We start from the raw sequence: 24,288 nt of genomic DNA on the forward strand, positions 1-24,288 counted from the left end.
CATTACTGTCATGTCTGAGTGGATTTCTGATGCACCAGGTGTGTGGTGTCACAGGCCTGATGTCTGTTCCAAATACAGACAAACACTCTCGAGTATTTAAGCAATAGATCTTCCTATGACAATGCAGGCTGAGCACAGAAAGGCACACTTCTGGGAGAAGCCTTCTGAGCATGTCTCTACTTGTTCATGGTGGGGGGTGGGGGGACAAGACCCGACTAATTAGCTCCGGCCCTTCCAAGCCAAAGAACAGAAATAATTAAAGGAGCAGCAGCAACCTGTGCCATGTAGTGCCAATCACAGGAGGGGTGACATGCATGTCTGCAGACCTCCAGCTTATGGAAGGTACTTCTGGGAACATGGTGTAAAATGGCGGAAGACATTTTTGTAAGAGAATCCATTAAAGAAAAATGAGATGTTTATGAATCACATGTTCTCCTTTTCCTTTGGCATTGCTCAGACTGGAATCCAGAACCAGAGAAGCGGCCTCTGGTACCAGTAAAAGCCAGATTTTTCTTCCTTTTCAGCCTCTTTACTTTTTAGTCACAATGTCATAGATTTTTTTCTTAAGTTCTTAAACATATACTTCCAAAGAGGAGTAGGAAAATGCTATATGTTCACCTTCTAGCTTGAAAATTTGCCAGTATTCTTGTGGAAATGTCTCAATTTGAAGAATTCAGTTTTTAAAAGTGCCTGTGTGTCTTACTATTACCCAAAAGGATTTGAGTTTTACAACACACTTCCCACATCTTACTAACTAAAGAGTCATTGTTTAACTGTAAAATCTCATCAAAAGCACCATATGATGCTCTATTATTGCTTAGCTATTCCCACCGCGTGTAAAATCCTGGCCTGGGGGTGTGACTCCTAGGATCTCTGGCAGTGATGTCAATGGAGACTCTTTGGGTCTTGAATCATTCAAACAAGGACTCTAGAAGTATTTGACAATAGAAGTGTGGGAAGCAGAGAAAGTCCTAAGTGAATGTGTATTATTGACATGGCACAGCCAGGTCAAGGATCCCAGTGTCTCAGAACCGTGAGAATGACAAAGCCTAGTCTAAGCTAACACTAGTGTATGTGGAAGCAACCACAGCTTCCTCCTCCTGAGTGACTAGAACCTGTGACTTCTCTTCTACAGAGACCTCCCACAGGGAGTGGTGAACCCACCTTCTTGTCAGATTTTAAAAGAGAGAATGCAAACATATATAGCAGGAAAGAATACTCATAGATGTATGGGGAAAGAATATTATAAGAAGTACACTAAATGTTCAAGCAATGGATTTAATTTGGGGAGTTGAGTGTTTTTCCCCTTTGTGACTTTCATTTTTGCAAATTTTTAAATAGTTGTTAGTAAACTTAAGAAGCATGGGTGCATGCCTGACACAGGGGCATTCTTTTTAATTCAGTTTTTGAAACCTTCAGATTGCCTTTGATGTGGATAGGTTGGCATCAGTACCTCTACCAAATGCTGTCTCCTGGAGAATGTGAATGCCTTTCCTTTGGAGGACTAGGTACAGAAGGGGATACAAGATAGGTCAGAGCTGAGGAGTAAGATTAAGGACCCAGGTTCACTTCCATCACTGTGAAAAAGATGATAGCCCCTGAGTCTTGAAATGGAAAGTTGAGGGGATTTTAGAGACTTGTAAAATCACAGAAGATAAACTCCAGGATGCACTGTCTATGAGAAGGGACCAGTTATCATAGACAAGGACACTTCCAAAGCAGACAGCTAAAAAATTAAGAACTCTTAGAAAGCTGTGTTGGATGATTCCCTTGTGGACTCTTTAGTGGAGGTAAGGGTTTTGGGGCACAGGAAAATAATGGTACAGCTTTCAAAACAACCCTGTACAATATATGTACACACACACACACCATCAGTATAATGAACTATGTAGAAAAGTGTTTATAATATTTGATGTCACTCCATCTGAGAATTTTTTTGTTTTCAAGATTGCCAGTAAACATGTTAAAAAAAGGAAGAGTGGTTGAATATAAAATATCCAGTTTTTGGACTAGAGGGTCCCTCAAGTGAGCTGGTGACCCACAGCTCATCTAAGGTCCTCAGGCCTCGGTACTTGGGATTGGCTCCCCACCACCAACTCACAGCAGCCTCTTTATGTCAAAGCAAGGAGGTTCCAGTCTGCCTCATCTCAGCTATACACAGCTGGTCCCCATTCCCCAGTTTTCTCAAATAGAAGTTGTTGAAAGAAGATGTCTCCCAGCATGGCATGATGCTGCCTCAGAGAAAATACTGAGCTTGGTTGGGCAGACGAGTGGTGACAATGAAGGAAAGGCTCTAACACTTCAGTGGCTGAAGGACTTGGGGGTGCGGGTACCGAGGAAGAGGGAGAAATGAAGAGAGTTAATACTTCAACTTCAGACCAATCCAACAAAAACACAGTTTTTATGCAGACCCTGACTTAAATCCCAGCGTGGCTGGCCAGCAAGGCTACACCACTCTGTTGTAAGCCTTAATTTCTGGGCTGTATTCACCACCTTTCCCTATAAACTGTTCTGTTCTTAAATGCTTGGTGATTTACATTGCTCTGCCCCTCTTGGCTGTACTCTATCAGTGTCAACAACTCATGTCTTCCTTCGGTTATTCTCACTGTAAAAGCACCCCGTGTTCCTCAGTCCAGTGGACACATCCAGCTGTTATGTAGCCTGCTGCTGGAATTTGTGGAAATGTGTTCCCAGCCTGGTCCTTAGTCAATCAATGTCAACAGCTCATGTGTTCCTTCTTTATTTTTATTGTAGAAACAGTCCCTGCTCCGCAGTCCAGTGGACACATCCAGCTGCTATCTAGCCCTGCAGCTGGAATTTGTGGAAATGTGTTCCCAGCCTTGTCCTTCCCTAATTAGCTTTTCTAAGGACTCAGCCCATCATTTTAGCTCAGTTTCCTCAGCCTTGAGAGTTTGGGATGAGTAGGGATGAGGGCAGAGGCAGAGAGTCATCGAAATTGACTATTTTGGTTTTATCAGGCAATTATATTACCTCAAGATCCTTTTCAGTCTTCACTACTGAAAGCCCTTTGTCCTTTCCTAATTAGGTCACCAATTAAATTATGACATTTATGAGAAGACTGAATATAATATGCTTGTGTCCTGTACTTGCAGGTTCTAGTGAATGTTTTTGTTTTTACCCACAACCTGAAGTGTACCTCCAAGAAGCAGCTAATTATGATCTCTTAATCTCTGATTACTTTTTTATTTTGTTTTTGAAATTTATTCTCGAATTGATTTTTAAAAGACAATCAATTAGTTCCTGTAAAAAGAGTTCCTAATTGGTCTATATAGTAAAAAGCCAGAGTCAGATGTGGAGAGATTTGCTGAGAGATCAGAGAGAAGGAGCAAGCCACAGTACATCTTACATCCTAAGCATCTCAGCAGAGAAGAGAGCGATTTCCTGTTTCTCTCTGCTTATATCCTGTTTCTGCCCAGCTATGCTGCTTTCTGTCTGTCTGTATAGACCTCCTGACCTCTATGGTTAGCTAGAGGCAAGCTCCATTCTCTGACCCACAGAAAGGCTTTATTTGTGTAAGAAGGATATCACCACAAGTCCCCCCCCTTTTTTCTTTTCATTGTGTAACAAAAGATCTGACAAGATCAACTAGAAGAAGGGAAGGTTTTTATGACTGACAGCTTAAGGGTACCATCCATCATGAAAGAGAAGTCATAGCAGCAGGAGCATGAGGCAGGTCACATAGTGTTCAGTCAGGATGGATGCTGGTACTCAGGCATCTTCTTTTTCTTCAGTCCAGGACCCTGGACCATGGATTGGTATTGGCCACATTCACAGCGAGTCCTTGTTCTTTAGTTACATGTTGCTCAGAATACTGCAATAGACACACCTTGGCAATTCTAAATCTAGTCTAGTTGAGAACAATTAACCATCATAAACAAAATCTCACTGTAAAACCTAGCCTAGCTTTGAGGCTGGAGAAATGGCTCATCAGTTAAGAGCACTGCCTTTCTTCCTGGGGACCTGGGTTCAACCCACATGGCAGTTCACACCTGTCTGTAACTCCATTTCCAAGGGATCCAAAACCCTCAGATCAATTCACATAAAATAAAGTTTTTCAAAAAGCCTAGCCTCAAAGGTGTGACTCTCCTGTCTTATCTTCCCAAGCTCCTAGCATTACACATGTGTGCCACTATGCTAGGTTTTAGTATTTTTTCTTATTTAAACCCACACTAGGCAGCCAGTGAGCCACAGATCCTATTTAACAATATAATATTTTAAGAATTATTTTTAGATACATTTTATTTTGTGTGTTTGGTTCTTTTATCTGATGTACCAGGAGCATGTCTGGTGCCCTTGGAGGTCTGAAGAAGGTGTTGTATCTCCTGGAATTACCAATGTTGTGAGCTACCATGTGGATGCAAGGTACTGAACCTGGGTCTTCTGCAAGAGCAACAAGTGCTCTTAACTACTGAGCTATCTCTCCAGTTCCCACAGAGATGTTTAAAGTCATCAATACTGCTTCCAGGAGTCTCTCTCTCTCTCTCTCTCTCTCTCTCTCCCTCCCTCTCTCCCTCTCTCTTTCTCTCTCCCTCCCTCTCTCCCTCTCTCTCTTTCTCTCTCTCTCCCTCCCTCTCTCCCTCTCTCTTTCTCTCTCTCTCCCTCCCTCTCTCTCTCTCTCTCTCTCTCTCTCTCTCTCTCTCTCTCTCTCTCACACACACACACACATACACACACACACCTCTGTCACCATTCAGCTATTTAAAGTAAATGGAAAGTTGGGCACTGTGGTGCAGCCCTGGCGCTTTGAAGGCTGAGGCAGAAGGATCCTGAATCCAAGGCTGCCTAGAATACATAGTGTTATACCACCTCAAGTAAATGTGTAAGTAAATAACAGAACAAATGATGAAGATGCATCATTTTGGTAATGGAAAAATTAAGTCTGTAAAAAGTGAATAGAAGTTCCCCATGTGTAAATATAAATATGAAACTGTATACAGTGAATGTTAGCAGTAGTTATTAATTTATATCACTTCTGATTTGTGAAGGCATATATTTCTCATCAGAAAAATATTTTCTTTCTTCTCCCTCCCCCCTTCTTTTAATGTGCATTGGTATGTTTGCCATGGGTGTCAGGTCCCTTGGAACTGGAGTTAGAGACAGTTGTGAGCAGCCGTGTGGGTGCTAGGAATTGAACCTGGGACCTTTGAAAGAACAATCAGTGCTCTTAACTGCTGAGCTATCTCTCCATCCCCAGAAAAGTGTTTTCTAAAATTAACGTGTATGCATGTGTACCCATGCCACTGTACATGTAGAGATCAGAAGCTTCTCAGGAGTTCTGTTTATTACCTCAGGGTCCTGCTTGTTTTCATGTTACCTTTCCACAAGCTCCAGGATCGCTATTGTCCTGTGGTGTGTCTCATCTCTGTGGGAGAGCTTGGGTTACAGGTGTGTGTGTGTGTGTGTGTGTGTGTGTGTGTGTGAGAGAGAGAGAGAGAGAGAGACAGAGAGAGAGAGAGAGAGAGAAACAGAGAGAGAGAGACCATCAGGCATTCAGAGCTTGTGCATTCATCTGCTGAGCAATCTTCCTTTCCCAACAAAATTAATTGAAATTAAATGTTATTGAAATATTTATAGAATTTTATTTTTTATTTTTATTTTACATATCGATCCCAGTTCCCTCTCCCTCCCTCCCTCTTTTTCTCTCTTCCACCCTCTCATGCCCCCTCCCACCCTCCTCTCCCACCCCCTCCCACTCCACAGGGAGGGTGATGTCTTCCAGGAGGGGTCATCTAAATCTGTCAAGTCATTTGAAGTAGGGACGAGGCCTTCTCTCCTGTCTCTAGGTTAAGGGCATTTCCCTCCATGGGGGATGTGCCCCCAAAGTCCTTTTGTGTACCAGGAATACATCATGGTTCCACTGTCCGAGGTCCCTTAGACTGCTCAGTCCTTCTGGCTGAGACCCATTTTCAGGGGGGGTCTGAGTCAGTCCCATGCTGGATTCCCAGTTATCAGTCTGGGGGCCCAGTAGCTCCTCCTTGTTCAGGTCAGCTGTCTCTATGTGTTTCTGTAGCCTGGTCTTGTCTTCCCTCTCTGCATCTGGATTCCAGTTCGGCTCAGTGTTTAGTTGTGGATGTCTACTGTTTCCATCAGCTACTAGATGAGGACTCTATGATGGTGGATAAGTTAGTCATCAATCTCATCATCAGGGAAGGCCATAATGGTAGCATTTCCACTGTTGCTCAATTTGTTAGTTGGGGTAAGTTTTGTAGATCTCTGGATATTGCTGTAGGTTCAGTTTTCTCTCCAAACCTATAATGGCTCCCTCTTTTATGTTCTCTCTCTCTCTCTCTCTCTCTCTCTCTTTTCTCTCATCTATTCCTCTCCTGACTTGGTCTTCCTAGTCCCACATGTTCTCCTCTCCTCCCCTTCTCTTTCTCCTAGTTCCCTCTCCACTCACTGCCCCCCCATATGCTCAGGAGATCTTGTCCCTTCCCCCTTCTGTGAGGGACCTTGTATGAATCTCTTAGAATCCTCCTTGTATCCTAGTGTCTCTGGCGGTGTGAATTATAGGCTGGTGATACTTTGCTGTATGTCTAAAATCCATATATGAGTGAGTACATACCATGCTCCTCTTTTTGTGACTGGGTCAAGGGGGGGCTATGATGGCATAGCAAAGGCTTTTTGATGAAAATGTGTCTTATAGGACTTTAGATGGGAAAAGGTACAGGTAGGAACAACTTTATTTCTGAGAGGGAAAATTTTAGAACAAGCCAGTTTATGCTTGTTGGAAGGCTCTGGAAGTCCTCTTCTGGTCAGGACCTCTGCTTTCCATGGGTGCTTTTTTAAAGTGCTTTGTCCTAACTGCTCTCTCATGGGCAGTGCGGTCTGAATGTATTTTTTCCAGTTTTTAACAAGATCTGGGAAGTTAACTTCGATAAGAAGTCACATTTTATTGGTATGTAAAAGTGTAGTTTGAAATAGAAAGCATGTTCAGATCATGGTCTGGAATTCTGGGGAGTTCAGTGTTTTAGGTGATAATTGTGGGAAATGCTGACTTGCATTTGGAAGTGCACTGGATGGTAAAGCCAACAGTATTTATTTCATCTGCTAATCACTGTTCTGTCTATATGAAGCTTCGGCATTAACAGTCTTTGTCTCCAAAATTTCTTAACACTTGCTATATTTGTGTGCCGTTAAGGAGGGAATGTTTACTTGCCAGAGCATTCATTGCTGACTTTACAAAATCACCTTTAAGAAATGCATGTGCTTGTCAGTTGCTGAATATGCCGGACCCTTCATAACCTTGGCATCTTTGCATCCATTCTGCCCATGGCCTATGATATCTTTAGGCTCCACTGCCTGGGTTCACATCTTCACTCAAACATCAGATTTTTCAAAGAAACTCACCTTGGCATCCTCTTGATCTTCCAGCAGTGCTGCATTTCTCATTATCTCATTATTTGGTCCATCAGCTCCAGTACACTCAGTTCAATGGACCATTGTCTTTGCAGCTCTTCTCCATTTGACTGGAGGGTGGTGGGGGAAGAAAGTGCTGGAGCTTAGGCACCGTGGCATTAGCTGGGTTGGCAGATATGTGATGTATTTACTCTTGTTGTTGCTATGACAATATACCTGACAAAAGCAAGTCAAAGGGAGGGTTGGCTTTATTCAAAGTTTAAGATAAAGCCCTTCACAGTGAGTGTAGATATCACGGGGGTAGAAGCTCGAGGCTGAGCTGGTCATCTCAAGTCAGAAATTAGAGAGATGAATGTTCATTGAGTCCTTATTCTGTCCTGGACCTCCAGGCCATGAAACGGTGCAGCCCTCAGTCAAACCATTCCATTAATAATAGAAACTCCCACTCAGACATGCCAGGGGCTTGACTCCTAGGTGATTCTGGAGCTTGTGAAGCTGGCCACCATAATAGTCATCATATGAATGAAAGATAATGAGATATGATATATAGGGAAAGAGTAGTCAGAAGAGAAATGAGAGAACATGCAAACATCAGCACGCAATGCCATGAGGTGCCCTCTGGGTTTTGCACCAGTCTCTACCATGGCTATGACCTCCAAGAGAGTGTGTCATTCATCTCTTTAAATGAAGAAGAAATAGACTGTGATTATTGTAGGAGGTTCCTGTGTTGTGAGAACTGGCCCAGTATACTTTGGAGTTGCAATCCTCATTTATATAGCTCCTTTCTTTTCTAAAGTAATAATTGGGGTTGTATCTGGAAATCATCAAAACAGAGATGTTGCTATGTCCTGCACATCCTCTTTTGTGAAAGCTGAAGGTTGAACATGGAGATATGTTGGGGATGACGATGCCTAGACAAGAGAGCAGGTAAGTCAGTTGTGTCAGTGTTCCCAATGTCTGCAGCATCTCTGTATTTACTGTACATATGTGGTCCTCTCTCTTTCCCCTCAGTGCCCTGGCCACTTGAGTGGGCATAGTCATTAAGGCATTATGAAGTGGTTAGATGGGGCAGCGGGGTCAGCTCTTATAGTATTAGGCTGTAGATTCTGGAAACAAGCTTGGCCCCATCCCAGGCTCCTCTGACCTGTAAAAAGCCTTGTTGATCTTCCTCCTGCCTGTCTCATAAGATATGGGAGAAGTGAGGTAATGTCTCCCCAGACCTTTGAGCTTCTCGGAAGAGCAGCATTTACAGGAATATGATATCGTAATACATTCACTTGTGTTGTAATGGACTGGAGTTCTATTTCCCTAAATTTATTTAGGTGCTTCTAGAATATTTGTTGTCTTGACCTTGGAGATATAGACCTGAGTTTAACCCCTCAGAAGATGTTCAGTTCAGTGAGCCAGCTGTATACAAGGTTAGAAGCTGGAACAGGTTGAGCATGAGAGCCAGACGAGGTGGTAATAGGGCGGCGGGGTTGGGGCGGGGGAGCTTGTAATCATCTTCAGATTTGTATCACACTTTAAGTACGCTCTTTTATAAAGAAATAAGTATCAAAGAAGTGGAAACTATGAGTCTGTTTTAGTTTAGCAGTGTCACTCACTGGCCATTGCTTATGTAAAATCTCTGCAGCTTTTCTGTCATGGACTCTACCCAACCTCCTTCAAGGTTTTCTTCCCCTTAATTGATTCATAAAATTGTATGTGTACAGATGGCATGAAAGGAGAAGGGAAACTATCTGGGGAAACAAAGCAGACTAATGGGAAGGGGAGGGACATGAAAGGGGAGGAGAGTGGCTGTGGGGATAAATCTACTCAAGGTGCACTCACACCTTCATAAACATGGTCTCATGTATCATAGGAAAATAATGAAAAATATTTACTTTATCTTGGTGCTGGGGCCAAGTCCTCATTGTTTAATAATTTATTTCCGACTCTGATACCACTAGTTGTACACAAATAATAGCAAATTGTCAAGTTCATTTGCAAGGTTATTAGGTGTGATTTAATATTGTTTTTGTCTGCACATGAAGGGATCCTAAGTGTTTGCTGTTGAACAGTCATGACCAGTCCTGCCATTTGGAGCAATTTCACAATACAGGGCTGTCAAGTCAGTCTTAAACAGTAAGATAAAAATAAGTGATGAAAAGCAAGAGAAGTAAACACAGATGCCACTGCTACCATGCTGTAAATACACTGTTTGATAGCCATCATAGTGGAGTATACTGCAGTCCTAGCACCTGGAAAGCAGATGCAGGAAGAATAGAGGTTCCCCTCCATCAGCAACAGAGTGAGGCTGAGGTCAGCCTGGGTTGCAAGAGGCCCTTTCTCGAAAGAAAAGGAAAGATAAACATTTATTTTATAATTTTTTTGGTAAGGCAATTTGCTGTGGTGTTTTCTAGAAGCTCTTAGTGTTTTACTTATTTATTTATTCTTTCTAATTCAGGCTGTAAATTTTGCAGTAGCCTCTTAGTTTGGTGTTCTTCCTCTAGCCCTGTTCAACCATTGGCCTTCAACATTGTCATGTTTTTACCCATCTTTAAGATGTCAGGAGGCTCAACACATCCACATTTTTATTGCTGTACACTCCTTCTCTCCTTGTCTTACTTCTTTTTGGAATCTTGGCACATCTTTTGTGTCAGTTTCCCAAGCTCCATGTAGACTATTCATTACTTATTAAATATTTGTCACATTATTCTCCAAGATTTTCCTTGTTAGGGGGAATATTTTCTACTTAATCTTATAATAAAGCTTTGTGCATTATTCAGAACCTCTCTCAAATACATATTTCCAAAGAGCACCCGTCTTAACAGTTGATATAACAGCTGCTTACTGAGCATGTTCTAAACAACACATGCCTCTGATGATAATGCTTGTCTTACCCAATATTAATCTAAACACTTGTATTAAAAGATAAATATTTTATCATGCTTTTCTTTGTATTTTTCATATTATTTAATAAGATTTAGTAAAAAAAAATTAATTGAACTGTGAAAATGAACTTATGCATAAGAATGAAGTCAAAGTTGAACAGAACTAAAGGTCATAGAAACATTAATAAATTAATAACCAACCTTTGAATTTCAATTATTTTTATTTTTTTTTAATTTTACATGTCGATCCTAATTCCTTCTCCTTCCCTCCCTCCCTCTTCCCTCCCTCACATGCACCCTGACTATCCCCTCCCATCCCCCCACCCCCATTCCACATGTAGGGCTGTGCCATCCAGGTGGGGTCATGTAGATCTGTCAAGTCATTTGAAGTAGGGACTAGGACTTCTCTCCTGTCTCTAGGTTATGGAAGTATCCCTCCATGGAGGATGTGTCCGCAAGGTCCTTTTGTGCACCAGGAGTACATCCTGGTTCCACTTTCTGAGGTCCCTTAGACTGCTCAGGCCTTCTAGCTTAGACCCATATTCAGGGGGTCTGAGTCAGTCCCATGCTGGATTCCCAGCTATCAGTCTGGGGGGGGGGGTCCTCCTTGTTCAGGTTAGCTGTCTCTATGTGTTTCTGCAGCGTGGTCTTGTCCTCTCTCTCTGCATCTGGATTCTAGTTTGACTCAGTGTTTAGTTGTGGGTGTTTGCTTCTGTTTCCAACAGGTACTAGATGAGGGTTCCATGATGGTGGATAAGTTAGTTGTTGATCTCATTATCATGGAAGGGCATTTATGGTAGCCTTTCTACTGTTGCTCAAAATGTTAGTTGGAGTCAGTCTTGTAGGTCTCTAGACCTTTCTTAGGTTCAGTTTTCTCTTCAAACCAATAATGGCACCCTCTTTTATGTTCTCTCTCTCTCTCTCTCTCTCTCTCTCTCTCTTCTCTCTCATTCTTCTGTCTTCTATTCCTAACCAGGCTCAATCTTCCTAGTCCCACATGCTTTCCTCTCCTCCCCTTCTCTTTCTCCTAGTTCTCTCTCCATTCACTGCCCCCCCACTTCCCATGTGCTCTGGGGGACTTGTCCTTTTCCCCTTCTGTCAAGGCATGTATATGAATGTCTTAGAATACACCTTGTATCCTAGTTCCTCTGGTGATGTGAATTATAGGCTGGTGATCCTTTGCTCTAGGTCTAAAATCCATATATGAGTGAGTACATACCATGTTCCTCTTTTTGTGACTGGGTTACCTCATTCAGGATGGTTTCTTCAAGTGCCATCCACTTGCCTGCGAATTTCAAGATTCCATTATTTTTTTCTGCAGAGTAGTATTCCATTGTGTAGATGTGCCACATCTTCTTTATCCATTCTTCAGTTGAGGGGCATCTAGGTTGCTTCCAGGTTTTTGCTATTAGAAATAATGCTGCTACGAACATAGTTGGGCGCATGTCTTTGTTATGTGGATGTGGATCATTTGGGTATATGCTTAAGAGGCGGATTGCCAGGACCTGTGGTAAACTAATTCCCATTTTCCTGAGGAACCACCATACTGATCTCCAAAATGGCTGTATGAGTTTGCACTCCCACCAGCAGTGGAGGAGTGTTCGCCTTTCTCCACATCCTCTCCAACATACGCTGTCATTGGTGTTTCTAATTTTAGCCATTCTGGAAGGAGTAAGATGGTATCTCAAAGTTGTTTTGATGCACTTAGTGTTTTAATGTTTCAAAGAAATGTCAGCCTTCTATAAAAGAATCTAAAATAACTATTGAGTAAACACCCCAAAACAAAAAAATAAACATACAAACAAAAGCTGTGTTCTTTTCTAGAGAGGTGAATACACACACTTTTAAAGAAGCTATAGATACAATTTGGAGTTTTAGAGCCATGATGTAAATCACACTCCTCTTTCTGAATGAGAAAAATGTTTCCTTTACTAAAAAATAGAGCAATATAAAGAGAATATCTTCTACATTTAAGATAGAATGTAAAAACATGAAGCCTTTCCAGATAGCATGTTTGTTTGACTACATAGTATGGCAGGGTTATGAGAAAAAGTTCATATACATATGTGTGTGTGTGTGTGTGTATGTGTATTCCTTTTTTATTTAAATTTGGAACAAGGATGTTTTACATGCCAATCTCAGTTCCCTCACCCTCCTGTCCTCTCTTATCACTACCATCCCCACCAAACCCCAGCCCATCCCCCATTCTGCTCCAGGGAGGGTGAGGCCTTCCATGGGGAGTTTTCAAAGTCTGTCATATCATTTAGAGCAAGGCCTAGGCCCTCTCCTGTGTGTCTAGGCTGAAAGAGTATCCCTCTGTGTGGGATGGGCTCCCAAAGTCCATTTGTATACTAGGGATCAGTACTGATCCATTACTAGAGGCCCCGCAGACTGCCTAGTTCTCCTATCTAACACCCACATTCTAGGGATCTAGGTCAGTCCTATGCTGGTTTCCCAGCTATCAGACTGGGGTGCATGAGCTCCCCCTTGTTCAGGTCAGCTGTCTCTGTGGGTTTCTCCAACCTGGTCTTGATCCCTTTGCTTATCACTCCTCCCTCTCTATAACTGGATTTCAGGAGTTCGGCTAGTGTCTAGCTGTGTTCCATTGTTTCTTAAGCTAAAAAATATGGTTTTTGTGGGGTGACAATCACAGCACTCTGCAAATGGTCTTATACTAAGAAAACAGTGCCTCAGGGATACAGTTCAAAGGAAGTTAATTTTTGGTAGTCTTATGTATCTATATATTATTGGGTATATATGTATGTATTGCATATGTATATGAAATATGTGCATGTATATATACTTATATGTGCAGATTAAGCTCCCTGCATGGGTGAAGTCCCCATAGGTAGCCTTAATAAATGTGAATTATTTTCTTCTTAAACACATTGAACATAATACTTAGTTTTTGTATAATTTTGTGATAAATTTATTATTTTCTGCCATTGTGTATGAGTATAGTATAGACAAGCATACTTCAAAAACATTGAAAATTTTCCACTTTATATTGGTTGCAAGCAAGTAAAATTGCGGTTTTTCTTTCTATTGGTTCCAGGATCGAAGTAAACGATTGGAGAAGGTCCATGTGGTTATCGGACCTAAGTCATGTGACTTGGATTCTCTCATTTCTGCCTTCACATATGCATACTTTCTGGACAAGGTGAGGGGAAAGGGGATTATTATAGCCTTTGTATGTGAATTGTGTGTCTTTAAAGAAGAAATACAGGGGAAGGAAGCCACTAGTTTTATTTTTCATGTTCACTGCATATTATTGCAGATAATAAATATTAAATAAAAATCCAGTAAGCAACAGACATTTGTTGGGCACCTCCTCTGGGTTAGACATTATTCTTCTCAAAACCATTTCAAACAACATATTAAAACATGTTTGTAGTAGTGGATTGCTTTCATGAGAATTTAGAGGAGTAATGAAAAGCAGGCAGGACTGAGAACCTCTGTCTTTCCTTTATCCTGTACCATGTGATTGTACCTTTGCCAATAGAAAAACATTCAGAATAACTTATATGAACAGCACATGAAGCACAGAGCACTGGCTGGAGACTCAGAAATGGGCATGGTATGTCCAAGTTCTATAAGTCTTAATTTTAGCCCTGATGATGATGATGTCCCTTGAGGGAGAATCCCCCTACTCTGTGAAACACAGACTCACCCACAGAACTGGAAAGGCCCTTTTAACAAATTGTGTCCAAACTTCCCATCTATAAACTCCATCAGCCACACTAATGGTTCTTATTGCCTGAAAACCTTCAAATGTATGTTCCAAATGTTTGGGCACTATTTCCAGAAGATTCACGGAATTTTTAATTTTCCAGAGTCTGGTTTATTTTATTTCAATTTTGTTTGGATCTGGATCCCCTGGTACTATGCATAGCTGATCTGGAGTGATTTAAATTCACATGAAACCCAGTCTTCCAGAATGAGCTGTGGGTGGCAAGGACTGCTTTAGGGCAGCTGGGGAAAATGATGGGTAAAGTATTCGCATCTCTACATGTGGTCTCTATATCACATTTATCTTACAAGTTGTTGAAGTTTGCAAGGAAGAGTGATTGGCGTGAGAAGATGAATGTGTCTGAGTTGAGATGTGTGTATTATACAATCCTTGCTATTTTCAGCTGCTCCTCCAGAGAACAGTTGACTGAACTGGATTGACTCTAAGACCACCAGTGATAAGTAGTTAAAGAAAGTATATAACAATAACAGCATCATCAACTGTAGGTATAGTGTTGTGACTGGGGATGCATCCTGCAAAAAGGGGGTAGGGAAGTTGTATGTGCTAAAAGATAAATGATCAGTAGGTAGATAGAAAAATGAAACAGACTGATAGGCTCTCCCTTCCTTTGGAGATTTTTAGCTAAGCATAGAAACAAATGTGGCATTACAGTTAACTGGAAAGAGGAACCTCCACTGAGAATCCCTCTTTTCAGATTGCAAGTCTATAGGGGATTTTCTTGTTTAAGGGTTGATGTGGGAAGGTCCAGCCCACAGGGCAGGGCAGAGCAGCACTTCTCCAAGGGCTTATGCATCAGTCCCTGCCCTGAATTCTGGATGACAGACTACAAGTTTTAAGATGAAATAAAACCTTTCCTTCCCAAGTTACTTTCGGTTATTGTGTTTTATCACAGTAGTAGAAAACCTAAAATACCATGCCTTTGTCTTAGTGTGGTAGGTCTTGTCTGCTGTGCCTCTATGGAGTTTTGATATTTAGTTTCCCGGGGTCCTGTGGCTTTGCATGCATCCTTCACACTATAGTGAATAGAACAGAGGCCAAACCCCTTTCTACAAAAACAGAAAGGGAAGGCCCAGAAAGTAGAATGGCTATATCCAATTCATTGAGTAGGGGCTGGGGCTGATGTTTAGTTTTCTGGTCCCACCTCCAGAATAAGTCCTGCTTGGACAGCCTGGGAAACACATTCTGACTCATGTATTATCCTCTACTCTCCTCCACTGCATTTGCAGGAGTTAGACACAACTGTCAATTAGTTCAGAGGAGTAACGTGCTGTACATAAATCACTAATGATTATTATGCAACTAGGATTCAGTATTAGCATTACAGTGGAAATAAAACCCACTTTGGTGGAGAAGCTTTTGTGTTTTATGTACAGTAGCAGTGTCTGGTTCATTTATTTAGTTCAGTGAATGGTTATTAAATGTCTACTACTGCCTGATTGTTTTATGTCTTGGAATACACAGCAGAAGAAAACAATCCTGTCCTTTAATGTCAGAAAAGGAAGACAGACGCTGGGGTGTTGAGTTGTGTAAAAAGCACATGCTTGTGACAAAGCTGTAGTAATACAAGAATAAAGGCTATTTACTTATTCAGAGATAAAACATCAGCAAACCCACATTCTTCCAGTGGCAGTGAGATCCTCGTTGCTATACCTTAATTTTAAAAATACTTAAAAATTCATATAGACAAATAAATTTATTGTGATTCTGAAATTTTCTTCATCCTCCTCCTCATTAAGTCACCACAAATATTTCATATGAGTCTTTATGCATATATATATACATACATATATATATATGTTTAGTAGAGATTAAAACCTATTAATATGTGTGCTAAACCTAACTCCCAAGTGAATAACATTTTAAAAATGACACAATCAGGGTTGGAGAGATAGCTCAGCAGTTAAGAGCATTGGCTGCTCTTCCAGAGGACCAGGATAGGTTTCAATTCCCAGCAGCCAAAGGGCAGCTCACAACTGTCTAACTACAGTTCCAAGGGATCCAGCATCCTCACAAAGACATACATGCAGGCAAAATACCAGTGCACATGAAATAAAAATAAATAAATTTTAAAAATGGCACATTCCCACATTACAAACCATACTCTGTATATGTGTATGTATATACATGTGCACGTCTGCATACATGAATACATTTATTTTTTAATTGTGGAAGGTTTGAAGTAAGGCCTAAACATTTCCAGTGAGGCTTGCCTGTAAAATCTCAGGTAAAGAAAAGAAGTTAAGAAAGCATCATGGCTGGGCTGGTGATGTGGTTCAACAGGTGAGGGTAGTTGCTGCCAGACATGGCCACCTGCCTGCTTTCCCAGGACTCACATGGTACAAAGAGAGAATGGACTCATTTGAGTTCCTCTCTGACCTCCACATGTGAGCCGTGGTATGTGCACACACACAGAGAAATAAATAATAATAATTTAGTAATATAACAGCAGGGTCTACTTACTAATGGAACGTGCTCTGTAATTGGGCTCGGGGAGATTCATTTTGATTGTCACATGGTTCATTTGTGGCCAAAAGACTTATACTCTCTTTAGCAATTAGCTTCGAGCTGGAGGAAAACTGCTGTTTTCAGTGGTTGACTTACCTTCTCTTTTGGTAGGTCAGTCCACCTGGGGTCCTCTGCTTGCCAGTGCTGAACATCCCAAGGACAGAATTCAGCTACTTCACAGAGACAAGGTTTATTTTAGAAGAGCTGAACATCTCTGAATCATCCCACATATTCCGAGATGAAATTAACCTGCATCAGCTGAATGATGAAGGAAAGCTGTCCATAACGCTTGTGGGCAGCCATGTCCTGGGGAGGTAAGATTCCCTGTGAGGTTCTGTGCTTTGTCCCTAGTGAAGTCTTCCAAGTCAGCTGTCCCTTATTATTGTTTTAAAAGTCAAAAAAGAAAAAAAATAGTAATATTTTTCTTTAATGACAAAATTTGGTCTATGTCAGTTCTCCATTTTTACTTTTATATTTCAAATGTGTTATCTTTAAGTAGAATACTCTTGTAAAATTTACCAAAACAGTATTTCTTTCCAGTGTCCCAGTAATCCTTATGTATTGATGTTGAAAATGAGTAACACAAGTTGAAATGAGGTAAAACAGATAGGTTCTAAAGAAATCTCATAGAGAAAAGGGGAAAGCTGGGGAATGGGCCAGTTGGTCAATAGTTTTTCATTTATAAGGTATGAGAAGAACAGCTTTGTGTCAACCCACGTAGTTTAGTTGCCTCATGCCATCAGCAGGAAATGTAGAGTCAAGTGTCACAAATGGCTTTGCCCAGGGCGCCATGTACACTCAGTGGATTGCTCAGATGAGAACTTGGCTTGTCTGCCTGCTTGCTGGGCAAAGATCTGAGATAAAGAGAGAGGAATAAGACAGAATCCCTACCTATAGGTGACTACAAGGTGCCTCTGTGATCCACCCTCTACTGCTATTCAATGATGGGACATCAGCCTACAGCTTGAAGTGTTCCTCCTTCTCAGTTTGCATATTTGTCTATTTTTGATGACCATCACTAATGAACCTTGACCTTAGAATACTTGAAGTAAGGCCTTCATACTTAACAATTTTCAAATGTAACTAGTTTTTAGGACACATATTTACATATGTATTAAAGTATACCGAGGGAGCATCAGTTATACAAATGGTTATGAGGTGTTTGAAAAACAGCCTGTGGGCTACTTTCATCTCTATGCTGTTTAAGGCTAATGAAAGTCTTTTAAATAATATTTATCAACCATCTGTTGAGAAGAGGCTGGAAGTTTTGGATGAGCTCTGGGACTGACTTCAGTTATCAGCTTTCTATCACTATAATAAAGCATCTGACAGAGCTACCAAGGAGAGTCTCCAGAGGGGGATGTGGTAAGGATGGTATATCATCAGCAAGAACAAACACAGTTACACCTTGAATCAGGGAAGAAACTAAAAACTAGAAATGCCCAACCCCATGTGAGGGCGTGACTCAGTGATCTAGGAATTGCTGCCAGGCTACCTCTTAAAGCTCTCAGCATTGCCCTGTGTTTCCACCATGGGTACCACCCTGCACAAGGGAACCCTTGGAGGGAACTCGGTCCCCAAACCACAGATAGCCTGGGTGTTCCTAGTTATCAAACACTTGGCTAAGGCATGTCTAACTTTTTCCGGACAACTCATGGAACACACATGAGTAAAACGTGACGACACAAGATCAGGAGAGACGTTTGTCACCACTTAAAATGGAAAGCATTAGGCTTGACTTTGAGACTCAGGTTATGATCTTTGGGCTTATGGTTGTCTATGAAATAGAATATTTCACAGAAATAGTGTGCTGACTTTTTTTTTTACTGTTACTCGTTTGTTCTTGAATAGTAAGGAAAAAAGTAGGATCTGCCTGCTTTTGAAAAAAATCTACCTCTATCAAATATAGGAATTTGGTGAGGGGTGGAGGATGGCCCAGTGACAGAATACTTGCTGAGCATGCAAAGGCCCCAAGAAATTGATCTTTGGTGCTCCAAAAATAAAAAAGTACAAATTTTAATCAGTCTGAGTTTTTTAAAAAAAAAAATCACAGTGAAGCTGTCACAGGCATAGTGGTGTTTTTTTTGTTGGTTTGTTTTTTTTGTTTTGTTTTGTTTTTTGTTTTTTTTTTGTTTGTTTTGGGGTTTTTGTTTTGTTTTGTTTCTTTTTTCTGAACTTCAATGACCATTCTGAGCAGGTACTGGAGTTAGATTGTCAGCTAAAAGCCACCTGCTCCACTCTCTGGTCACCTGACATGAACACATTCCTTAGCCGCAATGTGTCTCTGTTTCCCCATTTCTAAAAGGAAGATCTTACTAGAACCCATCTCATAGGGTCTGAACACAGCTACAGGGTTTCTAAATAGTAGCTACCATGGAGGTAAGAAAATACTACAGGGAAGTAATGAATGGAAATAATACATGAGGAGACACAGAATAAGGTCCTGTTGTCCGTGTGTGTGTGTGTGTGTGTGTGTGTGTGTGTGTGTATGTGTTTGTTTGTGTGTGTGTGTGTGTTTGTGTGTGTGTGTGTGTAAGAGGGGGGTAAAAAGAGAGAGAGAATGTGTGTATGTGATTGTGTATGTGCTTCTGTGTATGTGCATGTGATTGTGTGTGTATGAATGTGTGTGTATATGTGTATGAAAGAGAATGTGTGTATGTATTATATGTGATTGTGTATATATGCTTCTGTGTGTGTATCCTATGCATGTGTGAGAGTGTGTATATGTGTGCAGATGTATATGCATTTGTGAGTGTGTATGCATGAGTGTGTGTGTTTGACTATGTGTGTTCGAATGTGTGTGTGAGTATACATGTATGTGTGAGTGTGTGTTTGAGTGTGTGCACCAGCACCCATGGAAAGGGGTCCAAACTCACACAGGACAGAGGAGTCTTCCTTGCACCTCCTCTTTTGAGGGAAAGCTAATCAGTGAACCTGGTGCTCACTGACTGGCCAGATCGGCTGACCAGCAGGCCTCAGCAGCTACCCACCCCCTTGTAGTGAGGGAGTGATCACAGCAAGGAGTACATCCGGCTTTTACATGGGTTCTGGGAATCTGAACTCAAGTCCTTATATTTGCTCTTCAGGTGTCTTAGCCAACTCTCCAGGTGCTAACCTTCCCAGTCATGAGGATTTATGTGTTGGGCCACTTAGGGGGAATTATTGTTCATGTGGGAGTAGAGACCGAATTATCCCCCAAAGCAGGGAAACATTTCTTCACTTTCTCTTCTTCTCCATTCATTTTCCAGTGAAGACAGAAGTTTGGAAGCGGCGGTTGTCAGAGTCATTAACCCTGGCGAGCAGAGCGATGGTGAGCTGGGGTTGCCGGAGTCTTCCTCCTCGCTTGTGCTGAAGGAGCTCCTGCGCGAGGCCCCCGAGCTCATCACCCAGCAGCTGGCACATCTCCTCAGAGGTGAGGGCAGCGCTGCCAGAGTAAAGACGAGAGGCTTAATGGGCTGGTTCTGGGCCTGCTCATGCAGAAAGAGTGCGATCCATTCTTGGGTTAACAATCCCTTTAAAGACCCCGGGAAGCTCCATCAGAGAGGCAGGGAGTAAAGAGTTTGTTAAAGAGTAGCATTATATTGAATATTAAAAATGTGCATTTAGAAACAGGCACAAGGGCCTGTGCTGTTTCACTAGACAAGAATGTTAAATGGGGCTGCTGTATTCTGGTTGGAGAGGGAGGCTGCTCCTCCGGCTGTGTTAATAGCCGCCAAAGGAGATTCTCGCCTGTGACAGTGAGAGTGTGGATCAGAATTCCCTGTTCCTGTAGCCTTGGAGTATCCCCCTGTACTTACGCATACTTGGTTTATAGAATCCTGCCTACAAGGCAAAACATTCCGCTTTTGTTTCGATGAGACGATGGAGGGCCGTCAGCATGATCTTTCACAGGTTGCAGTTAACATGGGTCACTGCTGCATGATAGTGTCACAGTCAACCCTCTGTATCCATGGTCTTCACCTCTCGAACTTAACCAAAGCAATCACTTTACACTGTTTGTATCAACACAGTAAAGGACCTCTCATAGTTTTTCTCCAAGAAGGAAAAAAAGAAAAAAAAAAAAAAAGATCAGCATAACAATTTACGTTGTTCCCCATTGCACCAATTAAGGCAAGGGATTATACTAAGTATTGTAAAGATGTTAAGTATTGTAAGGTGTGTGAAAGATAGCTGAGGATTTGACAGGATGCAGACAAACATCTTACACATGGGTCTAGGGTACCCATAGATTTTGGTATCCATGTGCATTCTGGACTTAACTTCCTACAGATACAATTTGCCATTGCTGGAGCTCACTGCTTCCAACAAATGGTTTTTACCTTAGAAAACACCCATCAACTTTTGTGCTACAAAATGAGTATATGCATTCAGTTCCTTTTACATATGGGACATGCAAAATATTTTTGTTTTTGTATAAAGCTTTTTTTTCTTTCCAAAATTCACTTTCTACCTACTAGGCACAAATTATCCTCAAAATGTTTACTATAGGCAAGTCAGTCAGGAGACAGTCTGAAACAACAGCAAATATGGAAGCTGAGGATAGACTTGACTCAGCCCTTCCAAGAACTTTATTTTCCTACCACACTTCAGAGTGGAAAAATCCAAGAGTTGCACTGTTCCTCTGAAAGTTCAAGAATGGCCCCCAGGAAACTGGTCATAAATATTGCAATTGACAATGGATGTCTTTAATGAGGCTGTCTTTGAAATGGTACCTTCAGCTAACTCAAGGAATCATAATCGTTTTTCTTTGTGGTAAGGCAGACAGAAAAGCAATCAGGAATCTCAGCTCAGGGAAAGTTGTGTGGCAATTGAAATGTTCAGACTGAGCAGTTTGTAGTTCTAAAAGTCTAGCACACATATTACTTGAAGGAAGATGTAGTCAAAGCAGAACTCACGATCATGAGGTTTTACAACACCAAAATAACATGAAGCTGAAACACATCAGGATAATGATGTAGCTTGTTGATGTTGCTGCTACTGCTAATGATGACGATGATGTGTGATGATGACGCTCAGATTTGGAGAACTAGAAGGGACTACTTGTCTCTTCTGGTTATCCCTTCAGCGTGTTTAGTATAAACCTGTGGCCATGGTGCCTATGTGTACTGCCTGTGTGCATGTATATGGAGATGAGGTGGAACATCCCCAAATGAAGGGAACTAAAGGATGGTGAACCAAATAGCCTGCCTTTGAAGAGATGCCACACATGTTCAGGACCCTGTGTTCAGAGTCACAAGACTTTGCTCATATTTGGAAACAATAGATGAATTTTGTAAAGCTCTCAGATCTTTAGTTATTTAACAAAGAAGCTGAGCCAAAGTTTGCTGTGTTCACTGAAGTCAAACTTAGATTTCATAGTTCTCCAATAATATGTAACATCAAGTGTAAAGGACATGTTTTCTGTCTCCCTCCAATTGGTGTTAGCATCTTTAATTCTCAATGGGTACTGTAACTTTCAAAACAGTCTTCCTTAGCAACTGTGAAGTAATTGTGATGTGAACTTGACACATTTTTTCAGACGTGTATCTATGTATTCTTCTAAATCTTAAAGATACAAAAGAAAATTAAATACAAAATTTTATGCCCACATTTAGCCATGAGAAGTTATAGTTCTCTTAGATGTCACATGACTAGGTACTTAACAGCTGAGACTTAGAAGAGACTAAAAAATTCTATTAGACATGGAGAATATACTATTATAAACCTTGTACCAAAATTCTAAATGTACAGGGAATTAAGTACTATTTGAATTTGATTGTCCTTTGCTTCTTACACCCATGACCACACCAAGATCATGTCACATGGATTTCAGGTGGACTAAGAAACTGTCCCTCCATTCCTGAGAAGACCGTATATACTTCTCAGTCTACCGGGGAGAAAGTAAACTAGTTTTCAGTCTATCCCTTCATGTGTATAAGATTTTATTTCTAGATAAGTTCTTATATAGTCCAGACTGACCAAGGACTCATGGCTATCACCTACCTCAGCCTCCTCAGTGCTGTGATTACAGGTATTTGCCAAGTGTTCTAGGCTTGTCTTTTAATTCTGTTTCCTCCTCTCTGCTCTATGTATTGGAGTGCCTAGAACTTTGTCCTGGACATACTTGGATCTTCATATCATCTTTAGGTGATATCATTTACTTCTCATTTATTTTTTATTTACTGTTTTGAGTAATGCTCTTAATGTCTAATACTGAACTCTTACTAGTATTCTGGATCCTATCTAGTACTCTAGTGACACAAGTCTGTCCCATTTGTACATGACTTTAGCACTTCCCTCAGGGAATACTTTTGAACCTCTAAACCTAGTTTTATGTGTTTCCCTACTTAACTGCAGAACTATGCTGGCCACTCGCTTGCTTAAACCATAGTCCAGAGTTATCCTGGGTTCTTTCACACCTCCCACATTGATCCATCATCAAGCTTCCCAGCTTGGTTGTAACTGGATTTTATCTATGTTGTAACTGGTCTCCATCCATGTTTTCCATGATCACTGATGGAGACCCAATCTAAGCCAGCAGCCTGTCTACTAGATAATGATGGCCATGGCTGCCTGGCTTGGTTCTATTTTCTACACAAAATCAGTTACCTTTGAAAGGTGTAAGTAAGACCATGAACAGCTCCCTGGCTATAACTCATCCTATTCAGAATTCAGGTCCTCCATGCTTATGACTAGCACTTTCCTCTGTCTCGTTAAGCATCTGTCTTCTAATGAGATGTGCCCCCCCACCCCTGAGGTTATCTGCTTTTGTGTGTTTGTTTAGATATTCCCAGCATTTCTCATTCTGGAGGGCTCACACTCAGTTTTCACCATGGAGTGCTAGTTCCTATTGGTCTGGTGCTCGTTTTCTAGCTGTCCCTACATTCTTTATTTGCTCCCTCCAGAACATCACTGTGTCCACTACCTTGCCTGCTGTCCTGGTGCCTCTACTCTGCCTGGCATGTAGTAAAACTCTGTGGATGAACTCTTCCAAAGTGGGTTTGGGTGGGTAGGGAAGTGGGGAGGGCCTGGGAGGAGTGGGGGGAGAGAGAACTATAGTCAACATATCTTGAATGAAAAAAAAACCCTATTATCAATAAAGATTTTGACATTTTTAAAAATACTATTTATACTTTGCTTTCATGGCTTCATTGAATGTGGTAGTGTCTGATAACTGAAATCGTCTTCAGTGGCCCATCCCTCTAGTATCCTTACTGTCTAGAATAAGGACAGTATTTCTTCCACTAATAATCCTTATTGTGACAATGATTCCTCATTGTCTGTTCTTAACTTATAGAAATCCTAGTGGGATTTATTTTATTATTTTGCAATGACTGACTAGCTTTTGTTTTCATCAATTATCACCATATGTAAAATGTTTAAGATTTTATATATATATATATATATATATATATATATATATATATAATCCTTTTGAAGCATAGTACATCTAAAGAAAAAATACAAACGATGTCTATAAAAATATAAATATGCAGCTCAGAATATCACCAGGGAAGAAATGCTCTTTGATAATTACCCAGATAAAGAGGCAGAATATTGCCTCCTTCTCATGCCTACAGGCTAAGCTCTATTATACCTAGAAGTAGACATCATTCTCAATTCATGGCATACACCTCTTTTCTTTCTTTTTTTTAACATTTTTTTTTAAAGATTTATTTTTATGTATATAGTGTTCTGCCTGCATGCATGTCTACAGGACAGAAGAGGGCAGCAGATCTCATTACAGATGGTTGAGAGCCACTGTGTGGATGCTGGGAATTGATGTCAGGACCTTTGGAAGAA

The 24,288-nt window shown here is 41.1% G+C and overlaps 1 protein-coding gene across 1 annotated transcript in view; it reads left to right on the plus strand.

Annotated features, from left to right (window-relative positions):
• Positions 1 to 366: 366 nt before the first annotated feature.
• The window catches only part of Prune2 (prune homolog 2 with BCH domain), a 209,146-nt gene continuing 185,224 nt past the window's right edge, over positions 367 to 24,288 (plus strand). Inside the window, exons 1-4 of the mRNA XM_051194076.1 lie at positions 367 to 384; positions 13,306 to 13,410; positions 16,618 to 16,820; positions 19,755 to 19,918. Coding sequence (XP_051050033.1) covers positions 367 to 384; positions 13,306 to 13,410; positions 16,618 to 16,820; positions 19,755 to 19,918 — 490 coding nt within the window. The remainder of the gene's footprint in view (positions 385 to 13,305; positions 13,411 to 16,617; positions 16,821 to 19,754; positions 19,919 to 24,288) is intronic.

The sequence above is a fragment of the Phodopus roborovskii genome, unplaced genomic scaffold (genome assembly GCF_943737965.1).
Source record: "Phodopus roborovskii unplaced genomic scaffold, PHOROB, whole genome shotgun sequence".
Lineage (NCBI taxonomy): Eukaryota > Metazoa > Chordata > Mammalia > Rodentia > Cricetidae > Phodopus > Phodopus roborovskii.